A 16407-nucleotide genomic window follows, 5' to 3' on the forward strand; every position below is an offset into this window, starting at 1 on the left:
GCCAGGCGCTCTCCCAGATTGATATCTGGTTCACACTTCTTGCATCACGGGAGCAGTCCTCTCCTCCACAAATTCTACTCCTTTCCTTTCTTGTGTTGGGCATAATTATTTATCAAGGTTCTACAAGTTGTTAAAAAGTGTTAGTCACTCAGTCACATCTGACTCTTTGAGACCCCATGGACAGAGGAGCCTGGTGGGTTACAGGCAAGAATACTGGAGTGGGTTGCCATTCCCTTCTCCAGGGGATCTTCCTGACCCAGGGATTGAACCTGGGTCTCCTGCTTTGCAGGCAGATTCTGAGCCACTAGGGAAGCCTTTACAAATTGCTAACAAATTGTTTAAGTCCAGTCCCAAATCAGCCACTCACATCCATCTTTTCTAACCTGGAACACACAGCCCTCCCATTCCCCTTTGTGGACCATGCAGAACTACTCACAGAGTCGATATATTTTATAAAGACTGACTCATTTTACGGATGTGTGACTGCTGGTCACTTTTAAGCCTTATCTCTCCCTCTTCCTCTTCTGTTCCACCAGGCAACCTGGTAGGTAGTCTGGGTGCTCCTTCCTTCGTGATAAAGGGAAGTTGTATCATGCAAGCCTTTGCCCCACTCCCGAAAACCACAAAAAGCCCAAGACACCACCTCTCTTGGTTCTCCCAAGCCATTTTCACGCTACTTAGGAACTCCCCTACTCTGCCCAGAAAGTCTCATTATATGAGCAACAAAGTCTTTCATGCCTTCTGGGTATGCACGAGGCATCATCAGTCTGGACATGGGAGCTGCATTTTAGATGGGGGTCCATCCTGTTTCTTCAGAGTGCCCAGGTGAACCTCACTGACTCAGTCGCCTACCTGCAGCCTTTCCACATCACTCAATTCCGCCTGTGGGTTCCATCTCTCCAATGAGATTAAAAGCTACACTGGGTCCAGGGCACCTACCACAGTGCTGTGAACTTTAAGGAACCCACGCATTCTCATTATGTGAAGTCTTTCATTCATTTTTTGGTATTTATGAGATGTCTGCTACATGCCAAGTACTTGGGAATACAAAGGCGAGCCCCCAAATACACATAACTTCAAGGTGCTTATAATCCTAAGCTAAACAGAGATGAGGGAGGGCTTAGTAGGGATGTAGAATTCTGTTGGGCAAAGAGAGAGGTGGAGAGAAGGGAAGGGCATTTCTTGCGGAAGGATCCACGGAGCCCTCTGAAGCAGGGAGGGTATGGCCCATGGCAGAGGCCATGTGACTGCAGTGGAGGGGTGACAGGCGACAAGGGGAAGGTCAGGCTGGAGAAGGACACATACACTTGAGCTGGGCTTGCCCAGGCTCTTCTCCTGAGTGGACGAACATGTGTCCTGTCTAAAGTGCCCTATCACCTGGGCTCTCTGGCTTCCCAACTTTACTCTGATCACTCAGAGCAGGGGGCACACCTGTGGTGCTGAGACATGACCTGGACTGGAGTGGGGCCGCAGGGGAGAGGGGGCGTGGAGAGTGGAGGGGGAGGAGGAGCATGGTGCGTGGTAGAGGAGGGGCAGTTTGGGTGATAGTGGGGGAGGGGGTAGTGTGGGGGATGGACGGGGGAGCAGGGAGTGGAGTGTATGATGGTGGTCGAGGCACCAGTAGACGAGAGCTCTGGTCCCAGTGCCACCTCTTACGAGCCTCTTTTGACTCAGAGCCTGTTCTTAAACCTTTGTGGGCTTTGATTTTCTCATTTGGAAAATGAGGCCATGTAATTATCGTCTGCCTAGCTCATGCTGTAATGTACCTATGGGTGCTCAGAAGACTGTAAAGACCCTCTTTGTGCTTTTTGGGGGCTCCTATGTTTTCAGATTGCAGTTGCTGGTCTGCTTGTCTGTGACTCCCACAAGATTGAGAGTTTCCTGTTGGGCAAGAACATTCTGAGCCATCTCTGTAGCCTCAGGCTTCGCAGGCTGCCTGGCACTTAGGAAGCACTGCATTAAAAAAGTTGGACATCTGGGCGGCTGTTGGGAGGGCCCTTGGCAGGCTGAGCAAAGCTGCAGATGTGGTGCTTAGCTCTGTCTGTGCCGAGGACCAAACTTCCGTCCTCCTTCAGGCGGCCACTTTCCCCCCTCTTCCCAGCTTGTGTCCCCATTAACCCTCCTGCAGGCCCATTACCCTCCTCTGGAGTCACCACAAAACTGAGGACATTACAGGGTGATCAGGGCTCCCAGCTGGCGTGGCTGGGTCTGAAACACGCTTTCCTGAAGCTCTGGGTTGAACACAATTGCAATGTTTAATCTTCCAAATGAGGGAAAGGGATTTCTAGCCTTCTAATAAGCTAAATGGAAATGACTAATTAACCTAATTACGTTGGACTGGGTACCAAAGTACAACTGTGCTAAATTGGCATCTGGAAAGGAGGGGCCTTTTCAGAGGCTTACAAAGCTGGGTAGCGCGAATGAGGTCCTTCTGATGGAGATGATAACATGCCTGTTACCTGAAAGTTCAGCATTGGATGAGACCTTGAAACTCCTTACAGAAGTTACTTATAAAAGCAGTATTTGATCACAGATTTCATTCATCACCTGTTTATTAGGCCTTCTGGGGAATCAAGGAAATGCATCTTCCTCATCAGATAGGATGCTTAAAAATTATTTGTTTAATCATGTCCTATTCAATTCTACTTCTTTTGTTTCTTTGGGCTAAAATTCAACTGAACACTTAAAAAGAGCATCCATCAGAGGCTGCACAGGGCATTGTGCGTCACCAGCCCGCATCCTGCACTGGGCTGGATCTGGAAGGGGCTGGACGCAGCGGCTCCCATAACAAAACTTGGAGAGAGAGAGAAAGAGAGAAAGCTTCACTCATTTGCAGAAGCCTTTGAACAGCCAGATGAGCTTAGCTCGCAAAACAAAACTGAAAAGCAAAGTGAAGAAAAGCAAAGCAGACCAGACAAAAGAGGAATGGGAGCAAATTGCAGAGGCTTTTGAGGGGAGGGATGTACAATGAACGCAGTGTGGAGTGCTCTCGAATCACTTATTCTTTGTGGCTTGTGCTGCAGAAGGCTTTGCGGGATTACAAAGGAAAAGGCAACTGGACTGGACTCAGCTGGGCAACTCACAGGTCCTCAAAGGTTTTCCTTCGATGGACAATTCTATCGGGCACAACCCATGTCAGCCTCAGCATATACACACCTTACTGTTGTTTAGTCACTAAGCCATGTCCGACTCTTGTGGTCCCGGGGATTGTAGCCTGCCAGGCTCCTCTGTCCATGGCATTTCCCAGGCAAGAATACTGGAGTGAGTTGACATTTCCTTCCCTAGGGGATCTTTCCAACCCACGTATCCTGCATTGGCAGTAGGTTCTTTACCACTGAGCCACCAGGGAAGCCCATATATACCTGAGAGCTGGGTAATTAATAATCATAATTGCAATAAGGTGAATTGTGTCCCCTAAAAAGATAGGTTGAAAATCTAACCTCTCAGATTTGTGAATGTGACCTCATCCAGTAAAGATGAGGTCAGGAGGGTGGCCAATATGACTAAAGTTCTTATAAGAAGAGAAGAGATGCAAAGACACAGAGGGAAGATGGCCATGTAAGGACTGTAGAGATGGAGGCAGAGACTGGAACCGTCCTGCCACAAACCAAGGAATGCCTGGGGCTCCCAGAAGCTGGAAGAGGCAAAGAAGGATGCTCTCCTTGAGCCTTTGGAGGGAGCAGGACCTGTCAACGCCTTAATTTCAGATGCCTAACCTCCAGAACTCTGGGGGAATAAACGTCTGTGTTTTTAAGCCACCCAGCTTATGGCACTTTGTCATGGATGTTCTAAGAAACAAATACAATAACGATAATCAGCTTCCAGTTACTGAACATCTATGTGTGTCACATAACAGATAAGAAAACAAAGATAACCTGTCAGAGGTCACAAGCTCAAACCTGAAACTGAACCTAGGAACATCTGACTTCAAAGCCTGCATCAACTGGTCTATCTCCATTATTGGTCCAGTTCAGCAAATGAGCGTATTCAGAACTGCTCTCCAGAATTCATTTCCCATAAGGGCATCAGACTCCGAGCCATTATTCTCGAGCTCCGTGACCTGTACTTCCAACAAGGACACCACTGGCCACGTTTGAATACTGAGCAAACAAAATGTGGCCAGTATGACTGAAGAAGAGGGTTTTTATTTGCTTTTAATTGTATATATTTATTTTAAAAATTTTAATGCATTTATTCTTTTCTGGTATAGTGGATTTTTTTTGCATAGGATCTAGTTTGTTTTTTTTTTTTTACAAATTTAACACATTCTTTTTGTTCATTTTAATTATTTTAAAATTTAAATTTAGAAGCTGGAACTTGCTTTAGTAGTTGGAGAGCTTTTGAGTACATTTAAATAACTTGGGTATATGAATCAACTGCTGTAACTCTAAATTTTATAAAATCTAAATTCAAGCCAAGTATTTCTGATGAAGATTTAGTATCTGAATTGAGATGTATTATAAGTGCAAAAAAATATACACTGGGATTCAGACTTACTTCAAAAATGTAAAATATCTCATTCATAATTTTTGTAACAATTACATATTAAAAGGATACTATTTTGGTTGTATGGGTTAAGACAATATATTATTAAATTTATTTTTGTTGATTTCATTTTACATTATTTTTTGCATTTTTAATGTGGCTACTAGAAAAATTTAGATGACACACGTGGAATGCTTTCTATTTCTTTTTCACAGCACTACTCTAGGTTTTGTCTATTCATATCTTATGTGGCTTAGAAAAGCTGATTTCCCACACATATGCTTGACACATTATAATTATTCTTAGGCATTTTGTGACTTTGTGGTTTGGTTCCTGTTGTGAATGGAGTTCCCCTGTTTTCCTTCCCAACAGAGTCTTCCCCTTCTCACTTGCCAGATTGGATTCAGAATTTCAAATGAAGTTAATATATAAAAATCAAATCACACCTTTATTATTTAGATCAAGGATAAGAAAACTGAGGCCTGCAGGGACAGTCTGGCCCACCAGCTGTGTTTGTAAATAAAGTTTTATTGGAACGCAGCCACTTCCATTTGCTTACCTATGGTGTATGACTTTGGCAGAGTTGAATAGTTGTGACACAGTGTGACCCTCAAAGCCTAGATATTTGCTGTATGGCCCTCTGCAGGAAATGTTTGATGTCTCTTGATTTAGACCTAGCTCTAAAGATGACTAAAAGAAGAGCTGCAGATTCTGAGAAAAGTTAGAAAAACATTTCGGGCCACGGCAGCATTTCGCAAGATGACTCCTTTGAAGAGGATGGCATGCATATAAATGATTATGTGCTGGGCTTTTGTTCTAAAGTAGATCAACTTGGATGGATCTCAAGGGAGTTGGGCTGAGTGATCAAGCCAGTCCCCAAAGGTTGCATACTGTATAATTCCATTTATATAACATCCTTGAGATGACAGAATTATACAAATGGAGAACAGATTAGTGGTTGCCAGGAATTAGGTTGGGGGAGGGAGGAAGTTGTTGCTTCTATAACAAGCGACCTACACACCAGTCAGAGTTTTCTAGATCTTGACTGTGGTGCTGATTACATGAATCTTCACGTGTGATAAAACTAGACACACACGTGCATGAAAACCAGGAGCAATCAGAATAGAGTGGACTGTATCCGTGTCAGCTTCCTGGATGTGACATCGTGCTGCAGAAAAGCCAGATGTGACTGCTGAGGGGATGCAGTGCAAAGAATCTATTTCACATAATTGCACGTGAATCATTGTCTCAAAACACTTTTAGTAAAAAAAAATATAAAGAGAGAGAGAGCCAATCACATCGCTTCAGACTCAGGCTTCTTTGTGCTATGAAACACGTGGGAGAGGGGGCAAACATGGAAGGTCAGAGGGGCTTCCCTGGGGGTCCGATGCTTAAGACTTCACCTTCCAATGCTGGGAGTGCGGATGCACTCCCTGCTGGGGGAGCCAAGATCCCATATGTCTAGTGGCCAAAAAACATAAAACAGAAGCAAGATTGTAACAAATTCAATAAAGGCTTTAAAAAAATGGCCCACATCAAAAAAAAAAAAATCTTTAAAAGCAAAAAACAAAACAAAAACAAAAAACACAGGAAGGTCATAAATAGGATTCACTTTGTGCTGGTAGGTGCTGGTCCTCGCACAGCTCCAGCACCCACTGTGGGGCTCCTCCAGGTGGGGACCCAACCACCACCCACATGGAGAGAGAGTCTGGACTCTGGGGCTGATGTTCACCCAGTACACGCTTACCACTCAGCACTGCACCAGCCCATGTGAATGCGGGCGTGGTCCCTACTGGATGGAGCTCATCGCTTGTGATCTTTTCAATGTTCACTGAATCCCAATGAAACTAAGCTGAATAACATGGAAGGGGAAAATGGGCTTTGCCGTCAGACCAGAATTCGATTCTCAATTCTTGGGTTTGCTACTTATAAAATGAGTGACCTCAGTTTCTTTACATGTTAAATGAGCACAAACAGTACCTCTTGCCCAGGAAAACATGAGAATAACATAAGGGAAAGCATTTCTGCTGGGAAAGATTGAAGGCAAAAGGAGAAGAGGGTGGCAGAGGATGAGACGGTTAGATGGCATTACCGACTCAATGGACATGAGTCTGAGCAAACGTCAGGAGATAGTGAAGGACAGGGAGGCCTGGCGTGCCGCAGTCCATGGGGTCGCAAAGAGCCGGACATGACTTAGTGACTGAAAGGCAACAACAATGTGCTTCTAAGGTGCTTAGTAAAAGTGAGCCGTTATTAACCACTAGAATCCCAGGCTGGAATGTGGCTGTTAGGACTCACGTGGAGATGGACAGCTGGCAGCACCCTGGTATCTGTCCCCTCCATGGACACAGCATCTCCATACCAGCCTGGGTCTCACAGAGGAGCTGGCCCTGAGCACCGACAGGAGGAAAGCTGCTCAGCTGAGTCAAAGACACTTGCAGTTTCCTTCTGTTCCCCGACTTCCCAGAGGCAGAGCCCACGCATGAGCATGCGCCTGCTCCTTCTCGGCAGAGCCCTTGCAGCAGGCCCAGGAAGGGGGAGCTCTGCCACAGGGGTGCCAGCAGAGGGACCCACCGACGTCTAACACAGCTCACATTGTTATTGTTTAGTCTTTGAGTCATGTCTGACTGTCTTGGGATACCGCGGGCCATAGACTGCCAGGCTCCTCTGTCCATGCAATTGTCCAAGCAAGAACACTGGAGTAGGTTGCCATTTCCTTCTCTAGGGGATCTTCCCCACCCAGGGATCGAACCCATGTCTCCTACATTGACAGGCAGATTCTCTACCACTGAGCCACCGGGGAAGCCCCCAATAACAGCTCAGGGTGAAACCCTCAAAGACAGCCCCACTGGTTTCCTAGGGATAACCATCAGAACAGCAGTCCAGGAGAGGACAAGGTGGATTTATTTTTTCCCAAGGGGCTGGTACCAACCTTGATGCCACCCCAGGCCTGATGGGAGAGGAACTCCACTGGACTGGTGACTCCTGTCTGTGCTGGAGATCGAAGCAGGAAGCCCAGCTCGGCCGCACTCACTTCCTGGTTCATGAGGAGGATCTGCAATGTGGAAGGACAGTGTTCTTATTCATTTATTGGCTGCACTGGGTCTTGGTTGTGGCACATGGGATCTTTAGCTGCAGTATGTAGGACCTAGTTCCCTGGGCTCAGACGCTCAGTCACGTCTGACTCTTTGCCATCCTTCATGGACTGTAGCCCACCAGGCTCCTCTGTGGATGGGATTTTCCAGGCAAGAGTACCGGAGTGGGTTGCCACTTCCTACTCTAGAGTCTAGTCCCCTGAGCAGGGATCAAACCTGTGTCCCCTGCACTGGGAGCCCAGAGTCCCAGTCAGTGGACCACCAGGGAAGTCCCAGCACTGTGTTGTGTTGCCTGGTGGCAGTCGTGGGTCCTGGAGCCCCTCGGAGTTGCCACCGCCTGAGATGCACTCCTCTGTTTTGGTTGTTGAAATCCGGTGGAGGGGAAGAAAGTCTTTATCTGTGCTGATCACCTCTGGGTGCATTTGACTTCACCCCAAATACCAGTGTGACTAAAGCGCACACAGTGAATGATGTTATGTCTTGGCAAGCAAGGAATTGATGGATCAGTCCTAAATGCCATGAAGTGCATTCCTGCAATCTCACAGAGAAGATGACACGGATGAATGACATGATTTGAGGAGAGGGTCAAAGTAATGGATGAATGTATGCAAAACAGAAGTGCATGTGTGAATGAGTAATGCCAAAGGGGACTTCCCTGGTGGTCCAGTGGTTAAGAACCCATCTTCCAATGCAGGGGGCTCAGGTTCCATCCCATCCCTGGTCAGGGAACTAGGATCCCACATGCTTCCAGACAACTAGACAGAAGCCCACATGCCACAGCTGGAGAGCCCATGCAGAGTAACGAAGGATCCTGCATGCCACAGCTAAGACGTGATGCAGCCAAAAAAAAAAAAAAAAAAAAAAAATACTGCTAAGAGGGACCCAGAACAGGGGAGTGGCTAGGAAGCAGGGTAGGGAGATGCATTTGACTGAACTTTCTGTAAGCGGTTTTGAATTGGGTTTTGGAGAAGCTGAGCGTGAGATTTAGACAGGCTTCCCAGGGAGGGGGCAGTGGAAACTGCAGAAGCTTGGTAGGGAATTGGTGCTGTGTGTGCAGGGAGGGCAAAGCATTTGACTGGGTTAGAACTAACAGCTCATGCTGAGAGGCGCTCAGGAGATTGTTCTTCCCCCTTCAAATGGTGTTCTCTGCTGAGAAGTTACAGATGGGAATACTTACAGAGAAAAAAATAATTTGATTAGTTCGAGGAAAAGTCTTTAAGGAAAAAACGGGCTAGAAATCACAGATGAGGTGAAGCAGCCCTTGTAAAATGAGGTTGAAATATTTATGAGGGGAGTAGAGTGAAAGCCAGAAGCAGAAGCTCCTTGGGCTTTCGGGGAAATGAGCAGCAGGAGGAAAATTCATCGGGGCTGGGGCTTCATGTTCTCTCTGACGTGGCCAAGCTGTTATCCGGCCGGGGAGGGGAACACACAGTGGGAGAGGGACAAGCCATGCTAATACTCCTCTGTGGATTCAGATTTCAGAATGTGCAAACGGAGTCTGAGCAGAAGTGATTTTAGAATAGCTGACTTTCAGAACCGGTGGAGTCCTACAGGATAGTCTAGTCTGTGCTTCTAATTTATAATCGGGAAAAATCCCAGTTCTCAAATGGTTAGAGAGTTAGGTGCATGCATGCACGCTCGCTCAGTCATGTCGGACTCTTTGCAAACCCATGCACAGTAGCCTGTCAGGCTCTTCTGTCCATGGGATTTTCCAGGCAAGCATATTGGAGTGGATTGCCATTTCCTCCTCCAGAGGATCTTCCCAACCAAGAGTCGAACCTGTGTCTCTTGAAGTTCTTGCATTGGCAGGTAGATTCTTTTTACCACTGAGCCACCCAGAAAGTCCCTAGAGAGTGAGTTAGGTGCAAGGAAATCAATTTCCATGGTTTTTTGATGTTGTGAATAAGAAGAATGCAACGGTTTCTTATTAACCCTGGAAGCCCTGATGCTTCCGAGCCCTTGAGAACCAGAGTTCTTAAGGACTTTTCTAAGACCAAGGTTGCAGCTATAGAAGGACATTTGCAGTTTCTTATTCCGGGGGAAGGTTTGGACATTAAACTTGCAACCTTGTGCTGTGTGCTAGGTTGCTTCACTTGTGCCTGACTCTTTGCAGCCCCCTGGACTGTAACCTGTCAGGCTTCTCTGTCCATGGGAATCTCCAGTCAAGAATACTGGAGTGTTCTCCAACTTCCTCCTCCAGGGGATCTTCCCAACCCAAGGATCGAACCAGTGCCTCCTATGGTTCCTGCATTGGCAGGCGGATTCTTTTCTGCTAGTGCTACCTGCTACCTTGAAGGTACATAAATAATGAGGGATACTTTAAGTTCTTACTGCCTCTCAGGAAGTATCCAGTCTGTGGTATGGCCATCCAGTTTCATCCTCAGGGCTAGTTTGGATTGATTGGTAGTGGCTGCTGGAGGGCCCTGTGGAGGAGGATCTTCCTCATCCAGCATCACCACAAAAAAGTATAACAGTTGATTAAGCATGTCTGCCATGAGTGGGACAATGGAGTGGATGGCCTGCGTGCACCATGCTGGATTTTCTTGTCTGATGCCTCTGCTTAGAGCTCAATAATCTTCACAAACTATGGGAACTGACGTTAAAAAAAAGCAAGTTTCCTTGGTATTCAGTGGGAAGACTCCGAGCTCCCAATGCAGGGGGTTCTGGTTCAATCCCTAGTAAGGGAACTAGATCCCACATGCTACAACTAAGACCTGGAGCAGCTAAATAAATAGATAAATATTAAATTTTTTTTAGAGAAAAAAGTTTCTTTATATCTGCTGGTTGGGCATATAAATTGACCTGTTTTCTGGAAATGTCTTCAATCCTCTTTTACCTGAAAGGTGAGCTGGGCAAGGTAGGTCAGCTTATCACACTCGAAGAGCGCCCGGGCGGTGTACTGGCACACAGAGAAGGTGATGCTGTCTATTAGGTTGGCCACCCGTTCCTTGAGGTTCTCACCAGGAGCCGCCTTCTCCACAGCCTTCTGGAAGACGACGCTGAAGGCCTGGGGGCAGGAGATAGGACACTGGTAGCTTACACGGCTCTCTGTATGTAACTAGTGGCCCTACCTCTGGTGAATATTATAATTCGCCAATCACAGAACTATCTTCCCAGCATAACCTGCCAAGGAGGGCCAGTGGCAACAGGAAAACTCCTGTCTTAGTTGCTCGTATAAATTACTATGTTGTCACAAAGAGGGCCAAGCTATGAAGCATACAGTGAAGAGCCTACTGTTTAGGTCCAGTGACCAAAATAATTAAATTAAATCTAATAAGTTTTGTTGGAAACTGAACACAATGAACAGTAACCAGTTTGGGTGATTCTATCCTTTGGATTATAAAATTCCCGATGGTAGAATGAACATCTTGTACAACTTTGCTCTCTAAAAGAGACCTGTGTACATAATCAGATCAGATCAGATCAGTCGCTCAGTCGTGTCCGACTCTTTGCGACCCCATGAATCACATAATAGGTACTCAACCCCATGAATCACATAATAGGTACTCAGAATATTTTTTTTTTACTTTTTTTTTAATTTTAATTTTTAAACTTTACAATATTGTATTGGTTTTGCCAAATATCGAAATGAATCCGCCACAGGTATACATGTGTTTAATTAATTACTTTTCCTTTTGGTAATGATCAGAATATCAGCTGTTCTTGGTTTCTCTTTCTAGCAATTCCACATCATTTGATGAGCCCTCTTACATGTGCTTTTTTCCTTATGTACACTTTCTGCAACTGTGAGAGCATAGCCTGCATCGGTTACATCTTCCAAATTGTACATTATGGGTATAATATGAATCCATTTTCATACTGATCATATGAATCAATTTTCTATCATTTTAAACTTAGATATAGACTACTTATAAAAATTGATAATAGGAATGAATATATCATTAAAGAATGAATAATAAAGAAAATAATCATTAAAGAAAACAAAGGTCAAGGATGAATCTTTAAAGAAAATGAAAATTAAGATATTATTGGGTCTTTTCAATTTTTGGCTAGGCAGATTTCCAGTCTTCTTGCTTGTTTGTTTGTGTTTTTTTGGACACATATTTTCATGGGCTTCATCTAATTTCCCTTGTTCAGGAAGAGTCACTGCAGTAGATTTCAACTACTCTCAAAACTAGGGAGGTGATTCCATAGTTACTAGGCTTATCACATTAACTTCTATACTGTTTTTTTAAATCCTTTATATTTCTTTCACATGGGGCTTTGACCTGAATATAATGTCAAGTATTGGATTTCTTTTAAAAACATACAATATTACAGAGACTCTGAGCTGAGGGGAGGGAATACGGGCAGGATGAAATGCCATTTCCAGCCTAGTGAGTTCCAGGCGTGGAAGCCTTCTTCCTTCTCAGTGGCTCAGCTTCATCCCCACACCTTGGCCTCCAGGGGGCAGCTGGATGAGGTGTGCACCCTGAATATGAGTGTCCTCTCTGTTGGATTAAACCAGAAAAGTTGTTCAGAGCCCCCTACAGACTCTGCAGCTGTGGTCTTTTGGAGAACTCCTTAGGGAAGAAAGATATACTTTCAGAGATGTACTTAAAATTTATAGGTCTTTATTATTTCATGAGTAAGATAAGCTTAGTTAGCACTTACAATCTGCTAACATCTTTGATTTTAGAAATATATCAGCAACCACAAAGCAGTAGATTTGAGGATATTAGGGTAATTGTGTGTGTGTGCTCAGTTGTCTGACTCTTTGTGAACACCCTGGACTGTAGCCCACCAGGCTTCTCTGTCCATGGGATTCTCCAGGCAAGAATACTAGAAGGGGTTGGCATGCCCTCCTCCAGGGGATCTTCCCGGCCCAGGGATTGAATCCACATCTCTTGTGTCTCTGGCACCAGCAGGTGGATTCTTTACTGCTGCACCACCTGGGAAGCCCATTAGGGTAATAGGGACACTAATTTAAAGTTGGACTATTAGTATGGCCTGCTTTGGTTTTAATAGATACAAGTGAGGCACACATTTGATCAGCCCTATTAGCTGTGAAGCTCTCTGGGGCAGGGCTCCCTGCCGATGTTTCCTCTTCCACACGGTCAGGAAGCAGAGTGCTGGCTGGATCGTAAGTACTCGCTGAGCGAATGAGGCTGGGACCTGCCATGGCCTCTCCCTCTGTTTCAGCCAAATAACCAATGAGTCATGAAAGACCCAATTAGAGAGACGAGGCCTGTAAGGCCAAGTCACTGCTCTCCTGGATCTGGTCTGAAAGACTTGCCATGGCTAATGAAGTCCACAGACAAGCCCTTGTGCAGAGCCGCACGGGGCATGTCACGCTGCTGTGCTATGACTGTGCAGAGGGTTCCAGGGCTAAGTCACCTTGAGAGAAAACTGGTACATGGGGTGGATCCTGCCGAGGTCGTTCATGATGAAGTAGAGCAGAGAGGCCCGGGCAGCGGCCGGCCGGTAGTGCTCCCGGGCCTCGTTGATTCTCACCTCGGTCACCTTGGCCTCCTGCACCTGTTAGAAAAATCAAGAGCAGTCCATTGTTCGAACCAGCCAGGGCTCCCTGAGAATCAATGTGGCCGCTCTGGGTCAGCACCTTGTGCCTGTGGGTGAGGTGGGTGGATGCGGATGAGGGGAACAAGGGAGGGCAGAAAGCTGCTGTGATTTTCCCTAACCAAGCTCGAGTGAGGAAGAGAGGACACACTCCTAGTGCTTCAAAGGTGAGCGTGTCAGCCCCTCCAGCTGGGGACAAGTGGGAGATGCACACACATACACACACATACACACACATCAGTATATCTAACTTGAAAAGTAAGCCAGGCAGTAGGACTCCAGTAAAAGCAGCATAATCGAATTTTCTGTTTTCTTTGTTACACAGACAGCTGTTCATAATTGATTAGTTAGTTAATTAATCCTTGGCTGCGCTGGGTCTTAGCTGCTTTCTCTAGCTGTGGCGAGTGGAGGCTTCTGTCTAACTGTGGTTTGGGGACTTCGCACTGCAGGGCTTCTCTTGCTGCAGAGCACAGGCGCCAGGACCACGATGGAACCTGTGTCCCCTGCGTTGCTAGGCAGGTTCTTAGCCACTGGACCATCACAGACGTCCACAGTTTTCTGTGCTCCTTACTTTTATGAACATGTAAATTCACAGAGATGATCTCTTTCAATGGAAAGGTCTATTTTCAGAAAATTTCTTATCAGAGGTAAAAATAAGAAGAGACCTAAACATCAGAGAAGGATTCTGTAAGAATATCCTATTAAATATAACCTCAGTACAACCTGCCTTATACTCCAGGATAGAGTGAAACTGCTGATAATTCATGCAAAGCCCACAGGAAAAAACAAAACCTACTGAAGATGAGCTCACAATAAACAACTACAAAGCTCAAGAGGAAGTGTTACCTATCGGGATAATTAGAAGACCTCCCTCTCAAAATTCGCAGAAGGATTAGCATCCCAAGAGCTGAAGATGATTGATCTACCATTAACTAGGGCTTCTCTAGTGGCTCAGATGGTAAAGAATCTGCCTGCAATGTGGGAGATGTGGTTCAATACCTGGGTCTGGAAGATCCCCTGGAGAAGGACATGGTAACCTCCGCCAGTACTCTTACCTGGAGAATCTCATGGACAGAGGAGCCTGGTGGGCTACAGTCCATGGGGTCACAAAGAGTTGGACACAACTGAGTGACTACCTACCTACCTCATTAACTGATTCTGTTTAAAAGTGGTAGAGATAAAAGAACGTATAAAATCAGGACATTATAAAAAAGAACAGACATTATCTGAAAAAGAACTAAATAGAACTTCCAAAGACAAGAATGCTGCTGCTGCTGCTGCTAAGTCACTTCAGTCGTGTCCGACTCTGTGCGACCCCATAGACGGCAGCCCACCAGGCCTCCCCGTCCCTGGGATTCTCTAGGCAAGAACGCTGGAGTGAGTTGCCATTTCCTTCTCCAATGCTCTCCGAAAGACAAGAATACAGCTATTTAAATAGGAAACTCAGTACACTGGTTAAATAATGAACTTGAGTTGAAAGAGAATAAGCAAACTAACAAATAAATCTGAGGAAACCATTTAAAAAGCAGCTCAGAGAGAAAGAAAGTTGGAAAATATGTAAAAGAAGTTCTTAGACCTGGCAGATAAAATAAAAAGATTCAAAATGTATGTAACAGAAATAAGTAGAGAACAGACAGAACAGGGGAGAAGCAATGTTTGAGCTATAATGGCTAGGAATTTTCCAAAGTTGATTAAAGACCAGAGGTTTTACTTTGAAGAAGCAGTCAATGTCAAAGAAAACTTACTATCCACAGGCCCTTGAACAAGTAATTATTTTCTTTGATTAGAAGAAAATTGAACCCAAAAGAAGTGAGTGAGATGCAAGAATTTCTTAAATGTACAGTCAATTTAAATAACAAAGACTATAAAAAACATGACCAGTTTGGAAGTAGCAGATGAAAGCAAGGTAGAAGCAAAATGCTATAAAACAATAACGGAAGATGGAAAAGAATAATCAAAGTTTCTAGTATCCTTATAATGTTTTGAAAGAGGCTAGATATAGTGCTTAATTTCAGACTGTGTTAAGTCAATATATATATTGTTAAGTCACATATGAAATGAAATACATTTTTCATATATTGATGAAAAATTAAGATTAATCAATAAAATAAACAGTAAATAACTTTAAAACTAGCAATGGATAAAAGAGGAGGATAAAGAAAAATCAAGAAAGGAGAAAAAATAAACAAAAGGATTGTTAATAGAAAGTATAAATCAAGATAGTAGAAAGAAATCCAATTGTATCAGTAATGTTTAAAAATGCAAAACTTGGTTAAACTAGTAGTTAAAAGACAAAGATTCTCAGAAGAGAGTGGAACTGAATAGAAATCACATAGTTGCTCAGATTGGTGTTCTCACTGACTCATATTTTTCATGTCCCTGGGTCCTTCATGCTATCCACTAACCTGTGTCCCTTTCATTCCTGCCTCCTCCAACAGCTATTGAAAACCTTCACTCCGCTCCCCAGGCCCCCTATCTCAACACCACACCCTCACTCTCAGAAGAGGAGCTTGACTCATGCTTTCACAGACTGTATAGAGACTGTTGGGCTTCCCTGGTGACTCAGATGGTAAAGAATATTTGCCTGCAATGCAGGAGACCTGGGTTCGATCCCTGGGTTGGGAAGATGCCCTGCAGAAGGGAATGGCTACCCACTCCAGTATTCTTGCCTGGGAAATCTCATGGACCGAGGAGCCTGGCGGACTGCAATCCTTGGCATCACAAAGAGTTGGACACGACTGAGGGATTAACACATACACACACACACACACATAGAGACCATCAGGAAGGGTTTCCTTAATTTCCACTTTCCTTTCCACGCCCTTAAAGGAAGGAAACATATGCTAAGTAATTTTGCAGGATGATAATTAAAAAAAAATTTTTTTTTGAGAGCTCAGTTTACTGGGACATCACTGAAAGTTTCTCATTGAAATCAGACTTGTGAGATTTTTGCAGGTTGTGGGTTTTCTGGGGGTGCAGCCATGTACTTGTACACCAGCGTGATTCCTTAGCTTCAGGGCAACTCCATGGACTCACTAAGGTATTCAGTTTGAGCCACTATTTCCTGCACAGATCTAAGTGCCGGTCACACTTCTGCAGAACAGCATTTTATAGGGAGTGAGGGCTCTGTCATGCAGGCAGTGAGGTGCTCATCTCAGGAATCCTGCCGAGCTCAACTTTCCAGGAGAAACTCAGGAAAATGGATCAGCCATCTCTTACTCTGACATTTGTCCCTGTACAGTGGACTCAGGGACAAGGAGGAGGGCCTCTGCCCACCCCCACCCACCCCAGCCCAGGCTGCCGGGTCTTA

The 16407-nt window shown here is 45.1% G+C and overlaps 1 protein-coding gene across 9 annotated transcripts in view; it reads right to left on the reverse strand.

The window, feature by feature from the left end:
- Positions 1 to 16407, reverse strand: part of DNAH9 (dynein axonemal heavy chain 9) — a 284870-nt gene that overhangs the window by 37840 nt on the left and 230623 nt on the right. For all 9 annotated transcript variants that reach the window (XM_045164838.1, XM_045164842.1, XM_045164840.1 and 6 more), the window contains 3 exons: positions 12918 to 13058; positions 10417 to 10587; positions 7418 to 7540 (listed from right to left, as the gene is read on the reverse strand). In XM_045164838.1, the coding sequence (XP_045020773.1) occupies positions 7418 to 7540; positions 10417 to 10587; positions 12918 to 13058 (435 nt within the window). The remainder of the gene's footprint in view (positions 1 to 7417; positions 7541 to 10416; positions 10588 to 12917; positions 13059 to 16407) is intronic.

Source organism: Bubalus bubalis, chromosome 3 (assembly GCF_019923935.1).
Source record: "Bubalus bubalis isolate 160015118507 breed Murrah chromosome 3, NDDB_SH_1, whole genome shotgun sequence".
Lineage (NCBI taxonomy): Eukaryota > Metazoa > Chordata > Mammalia > Artiodactyla > Bovidae > Bubalus > Bubalus bubalis.